Source organism: Lygodium microphyllum, chromosome 2, assembly GCF_053477565.2.
Source record: "Lygodium microphyllum isolate KBCC chromosome 2, Lygodium_microphyllum_v1.1.10, whole genome shotgun sequence".
Taxonomy (NCBI): Eukaryota; Viridiplantae; Streptophyta; class Polypodiopsida; order Schizaeales; family Lygodiaceae; genus Lygodium; species Lygodium microphyllum.
Genome location: NC_141136.1, coordinates 57,025,912 through 57,051,497, shown reverse-complemented (window position 1 = coordinate 57,051,497; position 25,586 = coordinate 57,025,912). Strand labels below are relative to the sequence as shown.

Below are 25,586 nucleotides of genomic sequence, written 5' to 3'. Positions count from 1 at the left end.
CCTTTCTCACATTTTGTTTCTATCTTTCTTCCCTTACTATCTATTTTCCTTCCGAGGTATTCAAAGTCTTTTTTCATTTCTTTCTCTATGCTCTTGTTTCCTGGTTATTATAGAGACTTATCTTTTCCTTCATTTCTCCTTATTTCCCAAACCTTAATGCATCCTACTAATGCAAAACCACATATCACTTATCTAATAATGCTCCTAAATCTTCCAACACCTAAACTATCAAGCAAAGGAGATAGAACACCCTCCAACTCCCTCGCTTCCATCACTAAGACCCACTAACCGCTTATTACTTCAAGCATTTCAAGCCAAGAGCTATGGCTACCTCTCACATAGTCATACGTACTCTCCTACACACGTGTAGTGAGCTTACCTTTGAATCCGATTGAGTTGCCTCCTCCCATGAATTCGCCAATAGCTTCACGATCCAAGATGTGCTTTCAAGCAAGCTCCACCTCTAAGCTCCAAGCTTCAAGCTCCATAGCCATACATGCAGGAAAAGAGAAGAGAAGAAGATGATGATGAAGAGAGAAGACGAAGAGCTTCTCCACGGTCCCTCACTCTCTCACACACACACTTTCCCTCTCTCACACACTCTCTCTCTCCCTCTTTGACTTTTATGCATGCCCTATCATTCCTCCACTCCTTTTTCTCCTCTATTCCTATTAGCATGGCCTTAACATGTGCCCGTTATTCTTTACAACTTGCACAGGAGAGAGCTTGGCACTCTTTTACAAAATACATTACAATATGCAGTTGTGATATAAGTTGAAAGCATTGGAATGGTGAAGAGAGGAGAGAGCATACGAAAGTTTGAAGAAAGGGATAGAACATTGGAATGGTGAAGAGAGTGCAAGGGCAAGAGCATGGGAAAGTTTGAAGAGAGGGATAGAGCATTGGAATGGTGAAGAGAGGGAGAGGGAGAGAGCATAGGAAAGTTTGAAAAGACATCTACTAGATTCTATAGGTCCTCTTGTTGAGTATATGGCTTCATCCTACATGCATGGGTTGTGCTTCATAAGCACCCATCTCTTTGACAATATTGTTTGTCAGACGTGGGTAAAGTGAGTGGCGTTCCTATATTGAAAATACACAAAGCTTATGTACAATGGAATCTAACTATGCAACTCTATTTAGAAATCAACAATGTGGCATTCAAGTTATAGAAAAACATCACTCAAGCATGAAAGTGGGTTGGGCAATAGTAAAAAAAGAGTTCTCGAAGGATTGTATTGACTTAAGAAATGGTGCGCTTTATATTCAATGGAAAGTAGGTATTATTATTTCCTTGCCAATGAGTTGGAATTTGAGCAATAGATTGCCTCTAATTAAGATATAAGGGCTATGCTACAAACAACAACTACCTAGCAAGGATAGTATCTTGAAAGGTAAAGAAAATAGTAAGTCGCCTAATAAAGGGAAGCAACCTAGAACCTAGACAATGCAAGGAGCTAAGGAAAAGATTTCACACAAATATCTCATGCAAAAGACTAGTGGATAACAAAATTCTATGCTTGATAGATACAAGTAAGTTTGGATAATGATTTTGTTGGATCCATTCTCTATTTATGCTTCAAATGTGTATGCAATCAAGGCTAATAGTTTGGAGACACTTGGATAATAAGATTGACAATCCCTGCACGAATCAGCTCGGTGATTAGAATTTGACAATTTGTGCATAGTCAAGTGATCACTCTCATGTCTTTTCCTATATAATAGATAATGAAAATACATGTTATGATACCTTGGTTCTAAGGTCAACTTTGGGATGTGAACATAGTTCTCCTTACATGGCAGAACTGTCAACATGATAGCACATGGAGGGCACACTTAGATGAAATTTATGTAACATCTCATGGCTTAAGCTTAGACTTAAATATCATGTCTTATTGGAGATTCTAAAATTGGATCATAGTCCCATAATTATAATGTAGAATCCCTATACTGCAAGGAAGAGGAATGCCCCCCTTAATCTCAACACCTCTTTTCTCCAAGAGAATGACTTTTTGGAAGGGGCTAAAAAGGCATGGAGGACAGGCTTTGATGCTAATCTAGATCATGATATATAATGGGGCAAAATGACTTGTTCTTTAAAAGATAGGGTTGTAATAAAGCTAGTAATTTGAGAGGGTTTTTGCCACCATTGCAAGACTTGAAAATGCTATCTTATGCTACCTTTCTTAGGATTTTAAAGATGAGATTACATTGCCCCTCATCCTAAACATTAAAGTTTTCCTTAAAATTCAATAAGAATAACAACTTAAAGTTTTCCTTTTAATTCAATAATAATTTAGAGTGTGTAAAAGCTCCATTAAGAGCAATGGGATTTAATGGGCAATGCTCCTATTCTACTATAGTGAATTATGGACAAACAACAAAAAAATGCAATAACCTTTTTGAGGATGAAAATTAGTAGAAGTTTACTAATGGTGAGGAGATTAAAGCTACCTTTAGGAGACACCTTGTCTCCATTGTATACATGGAGCCCAATATCGATCATGGATGGCTTGAGAATACGGGCAAGTTTTCAAGGCCTCTACATGGGATGTTTTTGGAAAATATTGTTGTTTGCTAGAAGACCCTTTTCATATGATGAAATCTATTTGGGCTTGGAAACATACGAAGAAAAATAAGTTTTTGGGAATTAATTGCTTATTAGTTAAGCTTTTTTAAGTTTTAAAATCTAAATGTATGGAGACTTTGTGACTTGGTTGATTATATTAGGAGGTCTGGCTAGCTATCCAAATGAATGAAAAAAGGTGTTATAAAACACATTCCCAAATCTCTACATAGAGCTAAATAAATTCAACAGACACCTCTAGCAAGTGGAGTACATATTGTAAGATTACTCAAAGGTTGTAGCTCTTAGAATGAAGTTATTTTTCCAAGATTGTCAAACAAATTTCATTTGGTCTCATTATGGGAAGGAAGATAAGCCATGCAATCTTAAACTTGGAGTCATTACAAATTATGTTGTGGAAAGAAATCAAGCTTTTATTTCAGTGAATATGAATCTAGATAAGGACTATGAATGTGTAAGATGGACCTTATTCTTAGAGCTCTCAATGGTATAGGTTTTGATTTTGTGAGATGATAAATTATTTATTTATTAATGGGTATGCAAAGTTATTCATAAATGGTTTTCTTATAAAAGGCTTCTAACCTAAGAGAAATGTGGGAGTCACATGGCTCCTATCCTCTTTTTAAATTCATGGGGCAATTGGTAGGGAGTCTTGATGTCAAGCTTAGGGATTATTCTTTGAAGGGTTTGAAGCTACCCAATCAAGGGTTTGATGTCAAGCTTAGGGATTAGTCTTTGAAGGGTTTGAAGCTACCCAATCAAGGGCAATTTTGTACCAAACTCTTTGTAGATGATAGCTCAAATGTAGTGAAAGATAATAAACCTTATGTAAATGCTCTATAAGCCATTGTCTAAAACCTCAAAATTTTATCATTAGAATGTTCCTTAATTGGAAGGAAATCCCCTAGTGGCTTTATGATTGTGGCTTCAAGGAAATTAAACTAGGGTAAATATTTGAATGCTTGGGTTATCCTCTTGGATTATGATTCACCTTAAATAAATTTTATTTTGGCTTTTAGAAAAATTGAATGTCAAGTTTCAAAAATGGGTTGGTATGCAAATTTGTTGTAAATGATTTTGTCCTCTATGCCCATCATCGGCCCCTCTGTCTTCCCATTTCCCCAAACCAACTGGAAAAAGGTCAAGCAAATGATTAAAGGGTTTATTTAGTTGAGCCTATTTAAGAAAAACCAAGAATGTGGAAGTGACCTTGACATGTGTGGAGCTAAAACTCCTTTAGCTAAGCTATATCATTGGAATGGAGGATAAATAATTTTGTACTTTGAAGTAATTCAATTTCAAATGTTGCTCAAAATTTTGTCAATCGAAAGAAGCTAGTACTGCAATATCGTATTTGGGAAATTTGAGCACGAAGGTTCATTAGAAATGGAAATTCCTCAATTCTTCAAATCATATGGTTATTCATAAGTGCCTTTTAAGATGGATAAGCACCTTACAATAACAATCCCATACTGCCACATGCATCTCGAGGGAAAGGCATCAAAAGATGAAGTGTCATATGGAAGCTAAACTCTAAGGAGATCAAAAGGGTGGACATAGCTGACAAATCGATAGTAATAATGATGAAGTAAGATGGATACAACAAGTTTTAGATAATAAAAAGGATGAATGGTCATCCTTGTATTTGGTCAGGAAGGATAATCCTCTCCCCATTGGGAGGAATAAGTATTACAAACCTTTGAATAAGTCAAGGAAGAGGTTTGATTTCAGAAAGATGAATATATTTTGAGTTCAAAAGGCTACAATGTCACACATATCACTTGGGCTCAACCCATGCTTGGAAGGAAAGATGGGAAAAGGTTTGGAAAGCTATTCCTCTTAGAGCTCAATCCTTTCCTTTGGAGAGTATTCATGAACAAGTTACAAACCAAACAAAAATTGCCTGAATTTAAGTCGGATTTCATCTCCATGCATGTTCAATAGAAGGAGGGAGGAGGACTTAACCCATCTCTTTTGGGAATATGCTAACATAAAGCCTCTTTCGAGGAAACTTAGGAGAGTGATTGAAAAGGCTACTCTTCATAGTACTTCTAGTTCTAAATAAGATGTTAGATCAAGAAAAGCTCAATTAAGAATTTATCAAGATTTGAAGCCTAGCTATAAGATCTAGTTTATTAGGCATACCTTGTTGCATGGAAGCATTAGGAATAGTCCTACTATGCTTTCTACTCTATATGACTCTTGCCTATACAAGAAATTGCATTGTTCCACTGTCAACAATAGCCTTCACATTGTCACCTAAAACTACAAAGGTCCCAATTCTTGGATTATTAGATTGTCAATTGGGAAATATAGCTTTCTCTTTTGGGAGATGCAGTTACTTAACCATTATGTTCTACAACTACATTTCTTTAAATTTCAAGACCAAAACAAAGAGTTGCAAGCAAATAATGAGCTACGAGCAACATGAAACTTGCAATGGTTGAAAACTAGCATTCAAGCAATAAAATGGTTCAAGAAGGCCATGTGCTTCATGCACATTGAAGTGAAAGTCAAATTATGGTTTTCTACATTTAACAAATATATGTCACTATTTTAAGCCAAATAAACTCAATAGTTTTTCACATTATTTCTTATTTTGGTAACTAATGCTTTGAGGGAAGGAGGATATTGTCAATCAATCAAGAGTTAATTGTTGGAAAAGAATACAACCATCTACCTACTATCTACAAATGCATGCTCATGGAAACATCCATGGTGTGATGTAATCCAAAATAAACGGGTTATGAAGTATGTGAGGATTTGAGTATGTGCAACTCATTATTAACACCTCGACATGACATATTAGAGGTCATCCCTTCAATATTTACCTACTTTCATAAAACAAGAGTCCCCCCACTTATGGCTACTTCAAATGGGGATATCTTTAAACACAAACTACAACACATAGTATCAGTGCAATGTTGCAGTATGGATGAGCATTGTTCAATGAATTGGTTCTTGAATCCCATAATAAGAGGGTGTTTGGGTGATTGAGAATTCATACATAGGGATGGCTCTACACAAAATTGAGTGGGGAATATTTCTCATCCACATGTTATGGTGGGAGATCATGGGTGTCCACAAGAAGACCGCATGATTCATTGTAGTTAGTTATACTCTTTGTTGAATGGCTCAACACCACATCATCAACCTTCATGGGAACTCATAGTGGCATACGTTGGATCAATTCATTCACCAAATCTCATTTTTTAAAATGAGAACTAGGATTTCAAACATCTCAAATTGGCTTAAAACAGACAATGAACACAGGCACGCTAGAAGCATCCTTTGAGTGCAATCACACAAATAACAATTAGAATGATTATCATAGCTTAATTAAAAGAAAAAAAGTGTGTGTTGGGTGTGCAATAAAGGATTGTTGTTTTGTAGTGTTCCCATCACTACCTTAATTTTCAAAAGCAAGGGCAACTTTTTCTCTCTCAAGTTTTTGCTTCAAAGAGAAAGGTAAAGGCACTCTAAGTTGCAACTTGTCGACTAAAAGGCGCGGCATGGCTGAAAGGGATACGGTGTGACAAGTGTTTGTAAATGCTAGCAAGGCCATTAAGGTTGGTTGACATGTGGTTGCACCACATGCCTTGTGTGAATGCAATGGTTGACTATAGGGAAGAGGTCTCTTGCCTTTAAGACTAGTGAAGCAACACTTTTATGGAGTTGAAATTTTGCTTTTATGGCGTGCAAGGGCAGAGGGAATATGTTTGAAGTTAAGAAGATTGCTCAAGAGAACAAGGTATCATTAAATGAAAGGGAAAGGGCTAAAGTCGATACCATAGGAAAGTGTCTCAAGATGTTTGTGGCCCTATCATTCTCCCAAATCAAGCAACACTTTGTAGATTTCACAATATTGTTTCTTTTACTTCATGAGATGATTGCCCACAAAAGGTGAGTTTTGGAAACTGTTCTTAGCTACTTATTAATGTAATGCAATGCTACAAAAATATCATCCTTTTGGCAAGGGCTTTTTCATGGTGCTTGTAGACTCAAGTGCAAAAAAGGAGTGGGTTCTATTGCCATGGAGTCCCTCTTACAATTGCCATGATCACTAGAATAGTGGGAAGGGTACTTTACATATCTATGATGACATTTCCCTTTGGCACTCTCAAACCGAAAGGAAAGTTTTCATCTTATGGGATTGGTGCAAAGAAACTCCTAAACATCTAGAGATTTGTGATCATAATGCAATGTGGACATTTTGCAAAGGAATGTTCAAAATAGGTAGAATATATGCCAAACGAGAGCAAGCAGGGAAGTGAAGATAAGAAGGAAGCAATGCATGTAACTAAAAATAATTCCACTCGAGAGGAGAACAAATGACTTTTAGTAAGGCCAAAGACAATAAGAAACAAGTCATTGAGGCATGGCATGGTGGCATGACTAGTGCAAAAAGGGAGAAGTGGGAGCTTTTTGCATAGCACATGCACTTGCAAGTTGTGGCTTGAGTTCTTGGGAAGGGTTATCACATAACATATTGGTGCGCAGATCGGATGCTGTACGCTCGCGTAGTGAATGCTGGAAGGTCCCCAAGAACAATAGAACTCTACTTTTTGCACAAAATTCAATGTAAAAAGCATGAACGACATGAACAAGAGACCAATTGGGTGCAATCTCCCCCCATGCCTTGTGTGAGCGCTCCACAAAGCATGTATTTTATGTATTAATCATTTTCAAGCTCAAATAATAGCCCAAATTACAAAATAGCAAGCTTTTAGCTTTCGAGTTTGCTTTAACACAAAATAGGAATAAAGCTAATGGACGGTGCCCAAAGAGTCTGGCATGCCCAATACAATGTCCAAGTAGAAATAACATAATCGTGCGCCCATACGCATACAAAATAATAATAAATATCTAACGCCTCAATAAATAGGCGTGGCGCCCATCAAAATATAAATGATAAATCGAATACTCGCTATCCTCCAATGCTTTCCTCCGCCACTTGCTATCTCTACACATCAACTGAAGCATTCACAATCGTTAGTAAAATAATACAATTAAACCGACAAAAGTGAATACCTAATAGTCTTCAGCTACATAAATAAATCAAATGGTTAGACATAAATCGTAACCTTAATTTATTACGAGTGCGCACTCTAAACTCATAAACGTTTATTAATTTAATATGCATTTTGCGGAATCACCCGCTATGGAATCACCCATGTACACACTAAATTAATGAAACGCCCGAAAAGGACAGGCGTCCCCATCAACTTCTCGCACAAAGAATCCACTTTGTGTATGAGCCCCGGTCATCAAAGTTTACAGAATCCACCGTAAAACCTCACGGAATCCACCGTGGCATGGAATCCACCGTGAAATATGCCTCCTGGCATCACATATATCTAGAATCATCATTTAGGGGGAACTGGAGGGTGGCATGCTTGGAAATGATGTATGGTGCATGATGGCTAGCTATAATTTTGTGGTCCTCTCAAGTATGGTAGATTCCAAGCATTGTCCAATGTCCTTTAGACTTCTTACAAGCAATCAAAGCTCTTGTGTCAGCTCTTAGTATTTCTCCTCTTGACCTGTTCTTTATAGACTCTTATATGAAGATTGTATCGAGCATTAGGAAGCTCATGGAACTCAAGCTACTAAAGTCTAATGAAGGCTAGATGGGAGGTTGATGATGATGCTCCATCGACCTTCTTCTTTGGTGCACTTATAAACAACTAAAGAAGGGAGAATAAGTTGTATCAAAGATCGAGATGAGATTAAACTCATGGTTACTAAGGACATCCTGTCATCCTTTCAATCACATGTAGCTAAGATTGTGGGTTTTGAGCATGTCAAGTGGGAGACTATGAGGACAAAGTTGAAGATTTCTTTCACGACTATATGGTGGACTTTCAAGGACTCAACTTTGTTGTGTAGTCCTTGTGTAGAAGATGAAATGAAGTATGTGCTACTAGAGATGAAGGATGGGAAGTCCTTAGTCATTGATGGGATTCCAATCGATTCTTATAAATCAAATTGGGAGGTATGTGGAAAATACTTCACTAGATAGACTAGATTTTTGAATTATTATTTTCTAGAGGTTACTGTGCCACAAGAGATTAATCTAGGCTCAATCAAGGTGCTTCCCAAGTCCACAAAGAGACTTTAAGATCTCTCAATGGTGCCCTTTGGCCATGGTAAATCTCTAATATACATAGCACTAAGGATCAAATTTCTACTCCCACAAATTCTTCACCCTCAAAAATATAGGTTCACATATGGGAAGAAGATTCAAGATGCAATATTTAATCTTTGTGATGGCCATTGCTTAGGCCTTGGCAAGGTAGTAAAAAGTCATTATTGAAAAATATGGATTTTGACAAGACATACAATTGAGCATTCATAGTCCTAACTCTAAGACAATTGGATTTGGAGAACCTATTGTACACATGGTGAAAACCCTCTTTATTAATGTGTATATGTCAAAATTGTGTAAATGGTGTCCTATCAAGCCCTTTACATAAAAAAGACCAATAAACTCTACTCGAGAAGGTGGATTGGCTAGTGCAAAGAGGCACCATCTATGGTTTATCCCTCTCAAAGAAGAAGTACATGGTCTCAGTTTTTATCGATGATAACTAATTAGAGTTGAGTAAGGTGAATTTATAATACTTATAAATATCATTTAGGATTTCCCTATTATATTCAGCACTCTAATTGGCTATAATAAGATGCAGATCCTTTACCGAGAGTAGGACGAACCATTAATATGGCTAAAAGCTGTGGTTGTATGATGATATTCAAGAATGGATTTTTTGCTGTGTGGGTTTCCCTCTTGGTTTGGGAATTTCTTGAGTACAAAGACTTCAACGTTTCAATATCAAACTTGACTAAAGTGTAGAAAATGGTTGAGTGAGAGCTATTCCTTTGGGGGGGATTTAGTGATAAAATGACTTCAACATTAGTCTCAATGGTGGTTTTTGGGGTTGTTTTTTTTTGCATTTGACGTAGTGTATATGGGGGAGTTGGAGAAGGTTTTCATAACCTTCTTATGAAGCCAAAGAGAAAGTCAAAAAGTGCATGCTATATAATGGGAGATCACACTTAATAAGGTTGAAGGTGGGCTGGGTGCTGAGCCTCTTAAAGATAAGGTAGACATGACATGCTTACATCGATGGAGCAAATGTGGGACACATTAATCAAACACTAGATGACTACTTTCAAGATGCCAGGTGGTGGGCAATGGCCAAAGCTTAATTGGATGGACACACTACTCAACAAAGTAATCATTGTTAGGATACCTAACTTAAAAGCTACTCAAAAGAACATCTCAATTTGGAAGGGCAAGGTGAAAGAAGCAAAATGGAGTGAGAAAACTGATGGCAAAGGTGACTTAATTCTCCAACAAGCAATATGGCTTTTTGTTGATGCATACGATGAGAACTTTACACCCTTATTAGACAAACCTAACCTATCTAGAGCTTTGTATGTTAAGGGGATATGAAGATGGGTGGACTAGTGGAATAACTTCCACCTTTGCCTGCTTACAAATGAGGAAATCGAATATTAGTGATTTGAATGACTAAGGTGTTAGGTGGAGTAATGAATGCCTTAAGAAGAAGAAGAAGGATGTTTGGTCTATTTTCTAGATTGTTAATTAAACCTTTGCACCCATGATGCTACTTTAAGTTGAAAAGGGGAAGCTCCTCATGGACTATTGCAAGAGAAAATTACTTCTTGAAGAAGGGAGGCTGCCATTCCTTTAGGATCTACATATTGTTAAACATGGTACCCTTGCACCAACCTAATAATTGGGAAGAGACGTGTGAGAAGGGTTTTGCCTTTCACCCCTTCAAGAAGGTTGAATTTGATTCTCTAGAAGACTATCATGGACATATTTTTGATAAGGGAGAGGCTCACTAAAGCAAGAAAGCTTTTCGATGTGTGTGCTCTATGCAAAATACTTTCAGAGACCATAAAGTAACTCATGAGGTATGGAGTTTATGGACACTCTTAAGAAGTTGGGTGGAGGCAACTAGTTTTCATCGGAAGATCACTAGTAAATCAATTTTGTTTGGAGAAGTTGGTCAGTTAAATGAGAGTGTAATCAAGCTTTGGGATGTCATATGAGTAGTGGCAATTAGGTTTATCTGGACGCATACGAACAACAAGTGCTTTGGTAGATTGAAAAATTGGACCTCTTTGGATAAACAACAATGCACACAATAGATATTGGTAGCTTTGAAAGGTCTAAGCAAGCGTTGCTTTATGTATAGAGTAGCCTTTACAAATCTTAAGAAAGTTGGTAACAAAAAATAATAGTGTCATAACTATGATACATAAAGCATTTTTAATATTTTGGGTAGGCTAGAAATATTCTTATTGCAAGCCTTGCTTAAAAGAAAAATAAAATCATTGCAACGATAATGCTTAAAAGTTTTTGGTCCGGCTTGAAATATTCTTCTTGCAAGCCCAATAAGAAGGAAAAAATGAAACCACCGTATTTAGACGTTTAAGCAGTTTTTTGATCTAAGGCACATCAAGAAACATTCTTTGAGCATTGCACTTTTGTCACTAGCATTGTTTCTTAAAAATAGATCAATGAACTCAAGTGGACTAGGGGTAAATTTTCAAAGAAGAACCACCTTGTCATTGTACCACTGTAAAAGCAAATGCTTGTACAAGCAATGTCGACAACTTTATCGTTAGATGTTCGATGCTTAAGTAGATTTTTTGATTTTGGCCGAGGCTAGAAATATGCTTTGATCAGCCCCACTAAAACTAATATGATGCTTAGCCCCAGTAGAAGAATGAGAATGGTCAATCACAATTGCGAGAATGGAAATAATTATTAACTATAATTATAGTACTAGTGCTCAAGTTGTTTTGGTGGATTAGGTTGAGTGATGCCTAAGCTAGGTTTTTATAGTAAATAGTTGATTTTGAGCAACATTAGAAACATTCTTAGAGCAATCACACTGAAGCTATTATGATGCATAGCTGCAACTAAAAGAACAAGAACTAGGGATTATACTTACGCGATTGTGATGCTCAAGTTAAAAAAAATAAAATAAAATTGATTTGATGCTTAAGTTGGGTTTTGATATTGACTAATGTGTAAGCTGCGTTTCGATAGGAAATAATCCATTTTGGGCAAGGTTGGAAACATTTTTTGAGCAGCCAGTCAAGGTAATATGATGCGTAGCCCCAAGGAGAAGAACGAGGACCAGTAATAATAATAATAATAATAATAATAATAATTACGATACGATAATGATGCTTAAGGTATTTCTAAAATTCCGATGCGTAAGCTGCGTTCTGATGGGGAATAACTAATAAGGAACTAAGGTTATTGATTATAATTTGCCATTTGGGTTAATGGGCCCAATCGATCTGCACCTCCTCCTGTCGACCCTCTGCGTTCGCCCTCTCCCTTCTTCTTCTTCTTCTTCTTCGTCTTCTTCTTCTTCTGCGCTCTCGCGTTCTGCTTTGCGTTCGTGCCATGGTTGGAGCGCTGCCAAATTCAGCGGTAACTTTGGCCGCGATCGCCATCTCGAACTAAAGCGCGAGAGAAAACACACGCGCACCGAAACACACAACCCCCCCCCTCACCCCCAAATAAAGGGACAAAAAAAAAAGCACCGCCATCCACATTAGCAGAGACGCCAGGCCCTGTGCTCGCTCCCTCGCGCCATCGCCATCGCCATCGCCATCGCCATCAGCCTTTTTTTCCCCTCTCGCAGAGCCCCCCACAAGTGCCCCTCCCCCTCCCCCCTCCCCCCCCTCCCCGTTCCCCATGACCCCCCCTCCCCCATTGCCCTAACCCTTGCTCTTCTCCCTCCCATGAGGAAGAAGGGCAGCTGCCGTCGTCCCCCCACCCTCGCCACCTGATTATCGCCCTGCCGCAATTCGGGATTTGGCAGGAATCAGCTCGCAGCTGCGCACTCGGCAGGGTCCAAGGGCCCTCCTGCCATTCAGGACATTGCAGTTTTCGGTCCAATTTGGAGCCTCGGAGTGAAGTTGGAATTTTCCATTCAGAATCAGGGTCGATCTGTGTGCCTCTCTGCTATTGCTAGTGGTAAAGAGGCACACTGGTGTCGGCCTCTTCCAGAAGTTTTGCCAGGTGATTGCATGGTTGTGGAAAATCAAAGTATTAGTTTGTGATCCACATACGTGAGATTAGCAAGGCAAGTCATTCAACAAGCTCTTTCGCAAGCAAGTAGTGTAAGAACACTTTGATATTGACCGCAAGTCAATTGAGCCTGTGTCATTGTTGTGACATTCAAATTTGATTGCAGGTTAACAGAATTAGTGGAATTTTGGCTGCTTGGAGACCATACCGATCCTCTTGATTTGTTTGGATTTCTAGCATATTCAGCAGCACAAATGCCTACCTTTAGCTAAGAACACATTGTTCCCTATATTTTTGGATGCTGCAGCCAGAGCAAAATATGCAGGCCCATCCTCAGCTCTCAGGTCAGGTTCCAGGACAAGTACCTGGCCAGTTGGCTGGTGTTTCCCAGCAAAATACAGCTGGTTTGCAGTCTCAGGGAACATGGAGGACATGGCAAACAGTGTCAGATGTTGGGATGAGACGAACAATTTTAGAAAAAATGTGAGTTATAAACAATATTGATTATCTCAGAGTAATGAATAGAAAGCTGATTATTTAAAGAAAGTATTACATTTGATGCAAGTCCTGAATGTAGTTTCAGTAAAGAGATCAAAAGTCATAGAATAAAGATTGAAATTTGAGTTTGTGTATGTAGTCATTGAAATAAAAGGTGGAGAAGCAGTATTAGTCCACAACCCCCCAAGGTATGGTGATAAGATAATGCATGTAGGGTACTTAATCATGAGCAACTGAGTCCTACAGAGAGGATTATGGTATTGTCAAATGTACATCACATTGATCCCAGTGGTATCAATTTGTTGAACATTTGGACCAATAATAGAGGGTTTAGGCTAATGCAAATATTTGAGAGGACAGGTGTATGGAAAGTTAGTGTTTGCATTTCACAAACTTAAATACTTCAAAGCCACTAGCAAGGTTGTCATAGAAGTAGTGAATGTGGATCCTTGTGTCACTCCTTAAGGCAACAGTGATCTACCTATTTTTATGGCATTGTCAAATGGTAATGTTACTGCCATGTGGTCCTTAATATGAATAGGGGCATTGGCATATATCAGAGCATATGTTATATTTGTACTTGTTGTCATAGTCAATACAGTCTACACAAAAACCATGCACATATTGTGGTTGATAAGGCTGCACGTTCAAGATGGTTGAAGATTCAATGCCAAACATTGGCATTATTCTTGATAGCATCATGCACAGGTGAAGAGTTTTGAGATTGAGCATTGTTGAAGTATTGTCTCTGACAAATAGGTTAGCAATGTCCAGTAGGCTAACCATGCAGCTATATGAATCACTTCTGGAAAATGCCAACTAGCTTGAACACCACAAATCCGAGGCTGATGATGTTGTGGTAAGACCTCGGGAGATGGAGGGTCTTACTATTCACTTTTTTGGTAACCCTATTCAAGGAACTGTGGACATTGTGTGATCTGTACACTGCAATGATCCTTGAAGCTGGAAGTAGGGGTGAACCATGTGAGGAACTTTTGAACCTAGGTGATAGCAACCAGGATGGAAGTTTTACCAACATCAGTGTGTATGGTAGCTTTCCCTTCCTTCCTTCTTCATTCTCCTGATTTGGGCAAACATCCTTTATGTGCCCGTTTTTGGACACTTGAAACACTATCATCATTTTCTTGTGAGTCTCAAGCTTATTTGCAATTAGCAAGCCGGACTCAACTTTCCCACTGGAACTCTACCCTTTTACTACTGTTGCTATTCAACACGGCATGGCTTGTTGAGAAAGTTCCGTTGAATGTAGATCTGCTGTAGAGTGAGCCAACTGCATGGTCCCATCAAACATAGTTGGGTGGAAACATTAAACTAGAGGTTGGAATCACTTCGGAAGTCCTGATATAAACAGAATACAGCTTACCCATATTGTGGTTCTGTAAACTACCAAGTGCCTTTTTTGAGAAGAGTCTTCCATCAAATGTGGATTGGTGACTGAGTGGGCAAACTGCTGGAATTGCTCCTGATGGCCTTTTAAACTGAAAGCATTGTTGTGCCTGGGCAAAAAATCCTGAGGTGCTTATAAACTGAACACATTGTTGTGCCCGGGCCAAAAATCCTGAGAAGGAAGCAACTTCTGGAAGTTGAAGCAGTTGTTTGATGCGAGTGTTGCCTCGTGCGGGTGCATAGTCTCCATTTACTTTGGAGGGGTGAACACTTGCAAGAGGTCCATTGAATATGAAATCAAGATCCAAAGCTGGTTGTGTAAACAACCATATGTTGGCACAGTTCCACCCACGTTAATGTGCTGCTTCTTGTGCAACAAACTGTTCATTACTTGCACGCAAGTATGCACCGATACATCTAAATGGAGAGATTGAGCACCTTTGAGCCTCCATGCTCCTTGTCTTTTGTTATTTTGTTGGTTGGTCAAAGAACTTTACTATGGGGATTGGGCAAGACACAACCATTTTTGAAATTTTGGTAATGTGGGTAACCAAATGCCGATCCCTTCTGGAAGGGCAAGATTATTAGCTAGGAAGTTGGAGAGTTGGGATGAATCACAAGGTATTCTGTATTGCTTTTAGGGTTGACAGCCTTTAGAATGGTCAATGGGTGTGACGGATGTTGGTGGAGAAGCCACTTGAGCTTCTGCTTTCCCAACCATTTCTAAGGACCACCTATTGAGCAACCAAAGTCACTAAGTGCATTAACATATAATTGTACTTCATTAAATTCCTAATTTTTTTCTCCATTTACAGCCCCAAAAATGCTTTGTTTGTACTATTTGACATTTATTATGCATGGTAGCTCAAATGCCAAAGATTTCTCCATAAATAGGGTTGAGCATTGTCACCCTATGAACCACTCTCATTCATTCTTTGTTAGAAGATTCACTCCTCAATGCTCTCCACTGCTGTACATACCCTGATACAGAGGACATCTCAGTTCGTGGAAGTTCTTCATGTGTTGCTTGCTGTTGGTTCCTTGTTTCTCCATCAATCTGGCTGCATTTTCAGGGCAGATCTGGCTGTTGAGCTTAGCAACATCTGCTGCAGACTGGCGATGTATTTCCCACTACTGGCGACCTGTTTTTGATGCACTTCAGACCTGTGTTTGCTGTTTACAGCAGCTGCTAAGCATCCCATCTACATTTTGCACCGCAGAAACCCATGTTTTGCTGGACACGTAGGTGGAACAGCAGTTGACGCCATCAAACAGGCAGCCTTTGGTCACAAATTGGCTGCCTAGCTGCTGTCCTTTATCAGAGCTCTTTGCCACCAGCACTCCCTGGGTTTTGCAGCTCTTAGACCCTTTGCAGCAGGCTTTTTCATTCAGAAATCATTGCTTGCATGCCAGACATCATCTCCTTCACACTTAGTGTCCTCTTTGCCATCCCCTTGGCTAGAGGACTGCTCCGTTCCCTTTACAAAGCATTCTTTCACAAGTACTGCAGCTTGATCAGCCAGGATAGTGCAGTCATTCCAAGCTCTGATCGGGGTCATCAATTTGGCTTTGCTCGCCTCAATACCGGTCCTAGAGATAGGGCCACCCTGAGGCTCACTCCATTGTATCAGCATGATGATTCATTGAGCATGATTCATTATGTCATTCTTCTTCAATTTTGCTGAGTTTTTTTGCGGTGCTTGCTGTATACACTCAGTGTTCCTCCCTGCAAACCATACCATTTCTTCACACTACTGGGGCTGCCAGCTGGATGGAAGCATGAGCTGAAGGTAGAGAGTCAGAGCATCACCTTGTCCAATTGGTCCTGCCAAGCTTGAAACACATGAGTATAAGTGGATGACTTGCTGACCGAACACACGATAAGGAACATTCTTAAGTGAGCCAGATTGAGAGGCAAGAGATGAATTTCTGTATTGGAGAATGGTTCAAAAAGCATAACAGATACCACCTCCTGTGAGAGATTGATTGGTACATTTGAAGAGCACCAAAATGATGACCCTCTTGACAAAGTAATCAGATAGGATTTGAAGGGGACAATGATTGAGGTGGATGGATCCTCGATGAGGAAGTGGCTTCATGTGGTTTATCAAAGATGACCCAATGAGGTAGGCATCGCATTCATGTACATGATGTGAGGGCTGAAATTGTGCTGAAATCTGGGTCCACTGCAGAGGCTGTACTCAATTGGAACCTCCTACATCAGACATTGGAAGAACCGCAATTGAAAGAGCATCAAAATATCAAAAGTTCTGAGGAAGTCATTTGAAAAAGTTCAAGGGGGACAATGACTGAGGAAGAGAAACTTGTGATGAGGAAGGCTTCACACAGTCAGCCAAAGGTGGACCCATGGTAGGCATGGCAAACGTATGTAGTACATGATGTGTGGGCAGGAACTGATACTGAAATCAGGGTTTGCTGTTATTGAAAGGGAAACACAGGTTGTACATGATGTGAGGGCAACGACTGATGCTGGAATCTGGGCTTGTTGTTGAAAGGGAAACACAGGCTTTACTACATGTTCTCGACTAGGGTAGATAGATTGAGCTACAAGGGTGGGTGATGCTGCCTTATTTGGCTACAGCACTAGGCTGGGGAGGAGGATATGGATGAGCGTGTTCAGAGCAGAGCCGACTGCCACTCAACATTGGTACATACTACAAACAAAATATTTCAATGGCTTTCTTGAATGACATTTGAAGGAGATTGTATGATAGCTTCAGAACTAGGTAGGCCTTGCTCTTACGGTGGTGAGTAGCACATAGGAGCTTGCCAGTTGGTGCTTGGCTATGGTTGGTGTCTTGTAGCATGTGTGAGATGTGGAGAGCCAAAGGAGACCCATAGGCACTGCCTATGGGGCTGCCCTAGGGTCAAGGAGGTGCAAAGAGTCCTTAGGATGGACGTCCATTTAGTACAAATAAGACTCGTCTGATGGCTGAAACTGCTTTGACAACAATTGTAACCCACTGCTTTGTTAGTAGAGTATTTGTCAGCTCATGTGTGAGTCTGAGCTTGATCTGAGCTGGGCATTTTTATTAGGTATTTTAGGTATTTTTCTGGTGTGGCATTTTATGCCATTGGGGCATTTTATGCACCAGTCGGCCAGCATTAAATGCTGTCCGACCAGCATTATTGCTCCCCACTTTTTCAGCCTATTTATACTCAGTGGCTCCTCCTCAGTCAGTCACTTCATCTTCACCATCTGCAGACTCTGTAGAGAGAGGAGCCAGTGCCAGTGCCCACGCAGCCAGTGACTCACTGTTGTATGCGACTGTCTCGTGTTCAGATATATGGATTCCATTTCGCGTGCATACATCTGAGTTCTCATCTGTATCGTGTTCTTTCTTTTCTCTTTTTGTCTTGTGTTTCAGCAGTTTATTTCAGCACATGTTTATGCTTCCACCGCTGCTCCACTTCTGACATGGTATCAGTTTTCAGGATTTGTGTTTCTGCTGAGTTTTCTTGCTGATTTCAGGACTGTTTTGTACCCCTACTGATTAGACGGCTGCTGTCGCAGCCAGGGGACCTGTTTTGGGGCTGTTTTCAGCCTGCGTTTTTTGCAGTTTTGCCATTGTCTGCTGCCTACGCACCCTCTACTGCCTGCGTTTTTCATCTGCAGCTACTGGCGACAGTTTTCTACCTGTTTTTCTGCAGTTTACAGTCTGCGTTTTGCTGATTGAGCATCTCTCGTGGCTGGGTGACTGTTACTTCAGGCCGTTTTCTCTGTTTTTGGCAGTTTTTGACTGATTTTTTGACTTTCTGCAGCAGCTTTTGTCTTCTATTGATCAGATTTTGGGTTCTATTGCATGTGAACTCTCTTTTTCTGTAGTCTGTGCTTGTGCTTTGGCTGTGTTTCCTCTCTAAATTCCATCTCTTCTCTACTTCTCTTCTTATCCTCTCCATATGGCTCCTCCGTGCACTTCCACTGATGATAAGTTACATGGACCTGATTATCTCACATGGAGTGCTGTCATGAAAGCTTGGTTTGTGCAGAAGCGGCTATGGTACATCGTCTGTGGAGCTCTTGCTCGACCTCTCCGTCCTTTTCCTCTTCCTGAAGACTTTGATGAGGACAACCATGAGGAAGCGGTGCTCACATGGGACTCGGACGATGCCCGTGCTTACTCGGCGTTGCTTCGGTGTATTTCTAAAGCGGTCTTACCGGCGGTTACCTCCTGTAGGACATCTCCTGAAGTATGGCAGAAGTTGCAGCAGATGTACGAGGCACCTTCCACCATGCGGGCCGTCACACTTTATGGCCAGCTCCAGCAGATGAAGTTTGAGCCGAAAGATACTATTCAGTCTTTTCTTCTTGGTGTTACGCAGATACAGGACCAGCTTCGGCACATGCAATCGGCTCTTCCCGAGGTGCATCTTGTCGGGATGGTCCTCTACAAGCTCCCCCTGGAGTTTGATGGAGTGGCCAATGCTTTGCGGGCGCAGACATCATCGACTCCTGTCAGTTTTACACATATGACCTCGATGCTTCTTGAGCATGAGGCATCCTTGAGATTACAAGGGCGGCTTCCGGCACATTATGGAGGTGAGGCTTATGTAGCTTCAGAGAGGGGTGATGGGAAGAAGAAGTCGAAGGCCCAGTGTTACCACTGTGGCAAGAAGGGACATTTGCGGAAGGACTGCAAGAAGTTAGCGGCTTCCAGGAAGAAGGAGCAGAAGACGAAGCGGGATGCTGACTCTACCGATGAGTCCTCTCCTTCCTCAGACTCCGACTCCGATCCTCCGACCAAGGTGAAGTCCAAGGCGCGGAAGGGATCCCCTTCCTCGGCTGCTTTCTAGTGGTGGTGATGAGGTCATCCCTCACGACTCTCTTGTGCCAGAGAGAGAGTGTGAGCGGGTGTTCAGATGGGGCAGCCGCGCCTCATCTTTACTTTTATACAGGTGCACAGGTTCCAGAGAGGGACGTCCCTGACGCATCGACTTCAATCTGGCGGAATCAAATCCTGGAGCTGGGATTGATATCCAGGTTCATGCTGAGCTGGTTATTTGACAGAGAGCGAGAGGCTTTCGTCTGGAGCTCACATGAGGGGACACTTTGGTGGTCTGGCCAAAGGCAGGGAATCCATGGTCACCTATGTTGAGAGGCATTTTTGACAGGATGGTCTTGTATGCTACTGCGAGACATTAGTGATGGACACAAAGATATGCTATGATCTTCTCTATTTTCAAGTGTTTGGTACGATCGACATCGACATCAGGTTCTCTCCGAGGCACCTTGGTGGTGGCTTGATCACCCACTGCTTGGGTATCCATGGTTCTACTTGGTGGTTCTATGTTGTATAGTTTCTGATCCCTTTTCATTGTACTATTGTATTGTATCAGATCACTCATGATCTGAGAGAGGGTGTTAGCAGAGTATTTGTCAGCTCATGTGTGAGTCTGAGCTTGATCTGAGCTGGGCATTTTTATTAGGTATTTTAGGTATTTTTCTGGTGTGGCATTTTATGCCATTGGGGCATTTTATGCACCAGTCGGCCAGCATTAAATGCTGTCCGACCAGCATTATTGCTCCCCACTTTTTCAGCCTATTTATACTCAGTGGCTCCTCCTCAGTCAGTCACTTCATCTTCACCATCTGCAGACTCTGTAGAGAGAGGAGCCAGTGCCAGTGCCCACGCAGCCAGTGACTCACTGTTGTATGCGACTGTCTCGTGTTCAGATATATGGATTCCATTTCGCGTGCATACATCTGAGTTCTCATTTGTATCATGTTCTTTCTTTTCTCTTTTTGTCTTGTGTTTCAGCAGTTTATTTCAGCACATGTTTATGCTTCCACCGCTGCTCCACTTCTGACATGCTTGGGGTGGCAGGGTTGTCCAAATGTGTGAAGGCTGAGAGGTGTGCATGGTGAATACATGCGTTGACCAATTGAATGAGAATGAGTGTGGAAAGGTCTGATGCTCACTGCTGAACTTGACGACAAGTACGTAAGTGTCTAGCTGAGTGTGTGTGAGACTCAAGAGATAGATGAGTGGTCCCAGATGTAGTTCAACCATGACAATATGATAATCAGGTTGGTTGAATGGGTATCAGGTTGGACCATTTAAGTCCTTATAATACAAATTTGGAAATGACTTTATGACTCTGAAATAAATGTCACATGGCTGGCGTGCTGCAGCACCATTTCCACAGTGAAACTTTTTTGTGAGGGCTAGAAACATTTGACCGTCTTGCTGCATTGGAATGGCATGCTAATATAGTATTATGCAGCTTGCCCTACTTTCTGCATTGGACTCTCCCCATATGGGAGTGAAGATGAAGGAAATGCATGTCGTGTGTCTTGGCCGAAACTCCGCACTAAGTTTGATTGGAATTGAAAACTTGGAAGATCTTTGGGTGGAATAGAGTCTGGCTTGACTTGCATCTCTGCAACAATGCCTATGTACTTACTTCACCGTGGAACACATCGAATGATTCCTACACTTTTCCTCATGATGACCCCTGATCTACATCTCCATGGTGGCAGCCTAGGACCTTAACAATGTCAAGATCAGCTCATATCACTCACAAAAGCAGCAGGTTTGTATGACCTGATTGGGCATCTTCGTGGCTGCACAGATAAACAAGTAGCACCCTACAACCTTGAACAGTCAAATCAGCAGGATCAGTCAACAGCAGCAGTCTCAAACAGTCGACAAGCACTCTATTGCCAACAAACCTCTATGAGGAATCGAATGCAGCAAAAAGCTTGCTTGTAGCTTCTTGCAGTGCCTTTAATTGGTAAGAGAGGAGCAGCTGAAAATGAAGGCTCTAATATTAACTGGAAGTTGGAACACCGGTCTCCTGTCTAACAGTAAAAGAGAATCAGAGAGATTACTGAAATAGCAAAATTCAGGCATCTCCACACAACATCAATTTAATTTCTGTGGACAGAACATTAGCCTCTAGTTAAATTGGTTAACTGGCAGTCTGGTCCCAACTTCTTGCTTGACCCTTGCAGCCTGTCACAGGCTGCAGAATTGTGCTCCTTACTAGATGCCTCCACTGCACACAGATGGATCTGTCTATATGCAGACAGCAGTGTCCTAGAATCTTTCATGATGTCAAGGCTGATTGGGATCTCGTTGCTGCAAGAGTAAGTTAAAATGTTACAAAGCTAAGCTAAAGAGACGAGAGAGGCTCCATAGACACTGTCTACAGAAAGCTCAATACAGGCTGTCTTATTACATTGTGCAAGTTACTCTTTTGAAGCCCTGGATTTACCATTGGCTATCAATGATGCGAAGGGAAGGGTAGAATGTCTCTTTTGTGCTGAGTTGACGCATCCCACAAGTGGAAATTGTCTGTAGTAGATCTTTGTGTGAAAGGTGTGAGCATATGCTGGTTTTGCGGCTGCAAAAAGTATTTAAAAAACATGACCGACTGATCAGTCGTTGTCACAACTCTATAGAAATAGAATTTGTATCCTTTTTCATTAATTTGTCTATATAATGATTTATTAAATTTATTTCCTTTGCACTAATTAGATATAAAGAAAAGTGCATTGGAGCTGGCCACTGATGAGTAGTCACAGGTTATGGTGGACCCACGCAGTGGGTTAGAGAAAAGATAGTTCACACTTCCACCTATATGACCCGATTGGGCGCCTGTGACTAGAACTCACGCATATCAGGGTTAGACTCGCACACAGAAAGGATTGATACCTTGAAGTGTGGGCTAGATCCACTAGAACAGACAGTTACAATCAACAAGATGGCATGATCATGAAATGCTTGTATAATGTGCATGTGTGGGCTGAAAGCTTGAAATGCACATTTCTTTGCATAGGAAAGTCACATGAAGATTCGGATACCATTTTTGCGATGTACACGGAAAAAGCTTTCATATGACACCCATATTGGGGGGGTCTCTAAATTTTAGGAGATCCCTAAATTTTAGGAGGTCCCTAAAATTTAGGAGCCTCGAATTAGCCTAAAAATGCTAGTCCTAAAAAATAGGGATGTCATTCTAAAAATAGTAAGTTCTGTACTCTGACTATGCTTACTAAATTTGGTTGTTTCTATTCTTGACAGTATTCAACCCAAAAAGAAAGGCCATAGAGAAGAGACAAGTGTCAAGACACTTGTCACACAAGTTTCCAAGTGTCCCACCACTTGTCACATCTCATGACATGTGGCTGGACACTTGTCTTGTTCTACTCCACTTTCCCCTTTTGTACTAGCTCTCCCCTCTCCTATAAATAAGAGCTCGTTTTTCTTCATTGATCATCATTTTTCTTTGCTGTAAACTCATGTACAGCACCCACAGATAGCCAGAAACTGGCCCCATCCATCCCCATCATCATCCCCCACTTCTTCATTATCAAATTCCTCCATATTCCCTCTTCTATCACTGCTGTTTACAGGACAGCAAGCCTGTAAATTCATCACACCACCTCCTTCTCGAGCTTTTTCTTCCATTTTAGCTACAAGAAGCAAGCCCTATCCATGTACTGCTGATCAACAATGGAGAAAGGCTGAATTTCCCTTTTTCTTCTCTCATACTGTAAAGAAATCAGTTCTTATCATTGCATAATCGATAATGCATGTGTGTTTGTACATCTTTGCATGATCTTGTGAGAGTGAGAATTACTTCTTCTCACTCTCAGGTTGATTGTAACTGAGCTCTTCCCTAAGGGACTTGGGTTGAGCAGAAATGCATTCCTTCGGGGGGGGGGTTGCCCATCTTCAACCCTCAATCTTGTCTCCATTACTTTTACATTTTCATGGCTGTAATTTTGTGAGTAATTTTGATTTTCAGCTTTAAGTGTTCATTCTCTTTTATATTAAATCTCGAAAACAAGCGAATATCATAATTGTTAAGCATACTACGTTGTTTGGGGCGTTTACAGTGGTATCAGAGCTTTGGCTCGGTCCTCACCCCCAACATTGGTAGTGCTTACAACTATAAGTTTGTTTGTTTTCAGCCCTTGCATTGAGTGCTTGAGCATATTTTTTTTTCTTTAGTCTCAATGGATCAATCGAGTGCTATCCTTCAAGCCATTCAAAGTCTTAGAGAGGAGAATCAGCAAATTCGTGAGCAACTTCTCAAACTAGAAAAAGTTGAGAATCCCAAAGAATTCAAGGAAAGAAGCCCATCTACTTCAAGGAGACAAAGCCATACCAATGAAAGGAGCCGATCAAGAAGTCCAACTACTTCTAAGAGGCAGTCCTATTCTACTTCAAGACAAAGAAAGAGATTGCGTCGAAGCTCATCCTCTTCTTCAAAGTCATCTGGCGCCTATTCTGATGGATCCTCTTCTAGTAATGAAGAGTCTCACCCTTCTCGTGGAAGACCTCATCATCGTCAAAGGCGTCGACATTCTTCACCCTCGTCTCCATCTTTATCCCCATTAAGCACTTCATCATCTTCAACCTCAAGATCCGAGTATGGACGAAGGCATAAGAAGAAGAAGAAGACTAAGTCACTATCTCAACTTGAAAAGAAGATCAAGTTCATCTCAGGGAACTCATTGACCATGCTGAGACATGGGAAATGGAGCACAATGGCAACAAATCATTCCAAAAGAATGATAAGAAGAGAGTAGCTGATGATGAGGAGTATTCAGCCCCAAATGAAGAACAAAAACAGTGGCAAAAGCAGCCATCAAATCAAAAGAAGATGAAGCCCTATGCACCTCCTAATGCTCCTCAATTTTGCTCCAATCTATATCCACAAGCAAAGCAGCTTTCCGAAGAAGAAAAGCAACGCTTCATGAAAGAAGGGAAGTGCTTTAAATGTGGACAAACAGGCCACATAGCGAAGCAATGTCCAAACAAGGGACAAAGCAAGGTTTCTGACAACAAGCCTAAGTTGCCAGTGAAAATCAATGCTATTAGTGATGTAGTTGCAAACACAACTCACACTCCAGAGATGCGCAAATTATTAAAAGCTTGGGGACAGTTGCAAGGTAAGCAAGCACTATTCTTGATAGATCTTGGGGCGAATGAAAATATTATTTCCTTGCAATTAGCTAAAGAGCTTGGATTAAAGAATGAAGAGATGGACACTTCGGCAGAAGTTCGCTAAGCTTTGAATGCTGATGAAGGTGACACAGTGAAGACTGTGATACCCTACATTGGCAAGCTCAAGTTTCAAATTCAAGGCTACAGTGACGAAGATACCTTCTGTATCGGAGACCTTGATGGTTGCGATGTGATTCTTGGCATGCCTTGGAATCATAGAGTAGATTCAACCATCTTCTCTCAGAAAAAGAAGGTAGAACTCACCAAAAAAGGCAAGAAGTATGAGATCCAAGTTGGAGTTTCTGGAGATACCATACCTATGGTAAGCCATATGCAAGTCTCTAGAGCAATTAAGGATTGTGTTCAATGTTGTCTGCTTTATGTCACTGATGTAAAAGACAATATGAATGCTGAAAACCAAGAGCAACTTCAGCTCTTGGAAAAGTATAAAGATTGTTTTTCGGAAGATCTTCCTTATCAGCTTCCCCCAGAAAGGCCAGAAGACCATCATATTGATATTATCCCGGGTAGTTCTCCTCCTAATATAGCACCATACCGTGTGAGCCGTCCTCAACAAGAAGAAATCAGAAAGCAAGTCAAAGACCTACTCAACCGTGGGCTAATTAGGCCAAGTAGCTCACCATTTTGTTCACCGGTTCTTCTTGTTCAAAAGAAAGATGGCACATTCAGGATGTGCATTGATTATCGAGCCCTCAACAAAATCACTGTGAAGAATCGGTTTCCTATTCCTAGAATTGACGACATTTTGGATCGTCTAGGAGGCTCAAAGGTTTTCAGCCGCATTGATCTAAAGAGTGGTTATCATCAAATTAGGGTAATACCACAAGATGTACACAAAATTGCTTTCCGCACTTTATACGGTCTTTATGAATTCTTGGTGGTTCCTTTCGGATTAACCAATGCACCAGCCACCTTTAATCGAATGATGGAGCGCATCTTTAGAGAGTATCGACAATATGTCGGTACTTTCTTTGATGATATTCTTGTCTTTAGCAAGAATGAAGAGGAG

The 25,586-nt window shown here is 40.7% G+C and overlaps 1 protein-coding gene across 1 annotated transcript in view; it reads left to right on the top strand.

The window, feature by feature from the left end:
* Positions 1-11,927: 11,927 nt before the first annotated feature.
* The window catches only part of LOC148039766 (histone acetyltransferase HAC1-like), a 63,544-nt gene continuing 49,885 nt past the window's right edge, over positions 11,928-25,586 (top strand). Inside the window, exons 1-2 of the mRNA XM_087693821.1 lie at positions 11,928-12,726; positions 12,838-13,154. Of these exons, the coding sequence (XP_087549947.1) occupies positions 12,970-13,154 (185 nt within the window). The 5' untranslated portion in view covers positions 11,928-12,726; positions 12,838-12,969. The remainder of the gene's footprint in view (positions 12,727-12,837; positions 13,155-25,586) is intronic.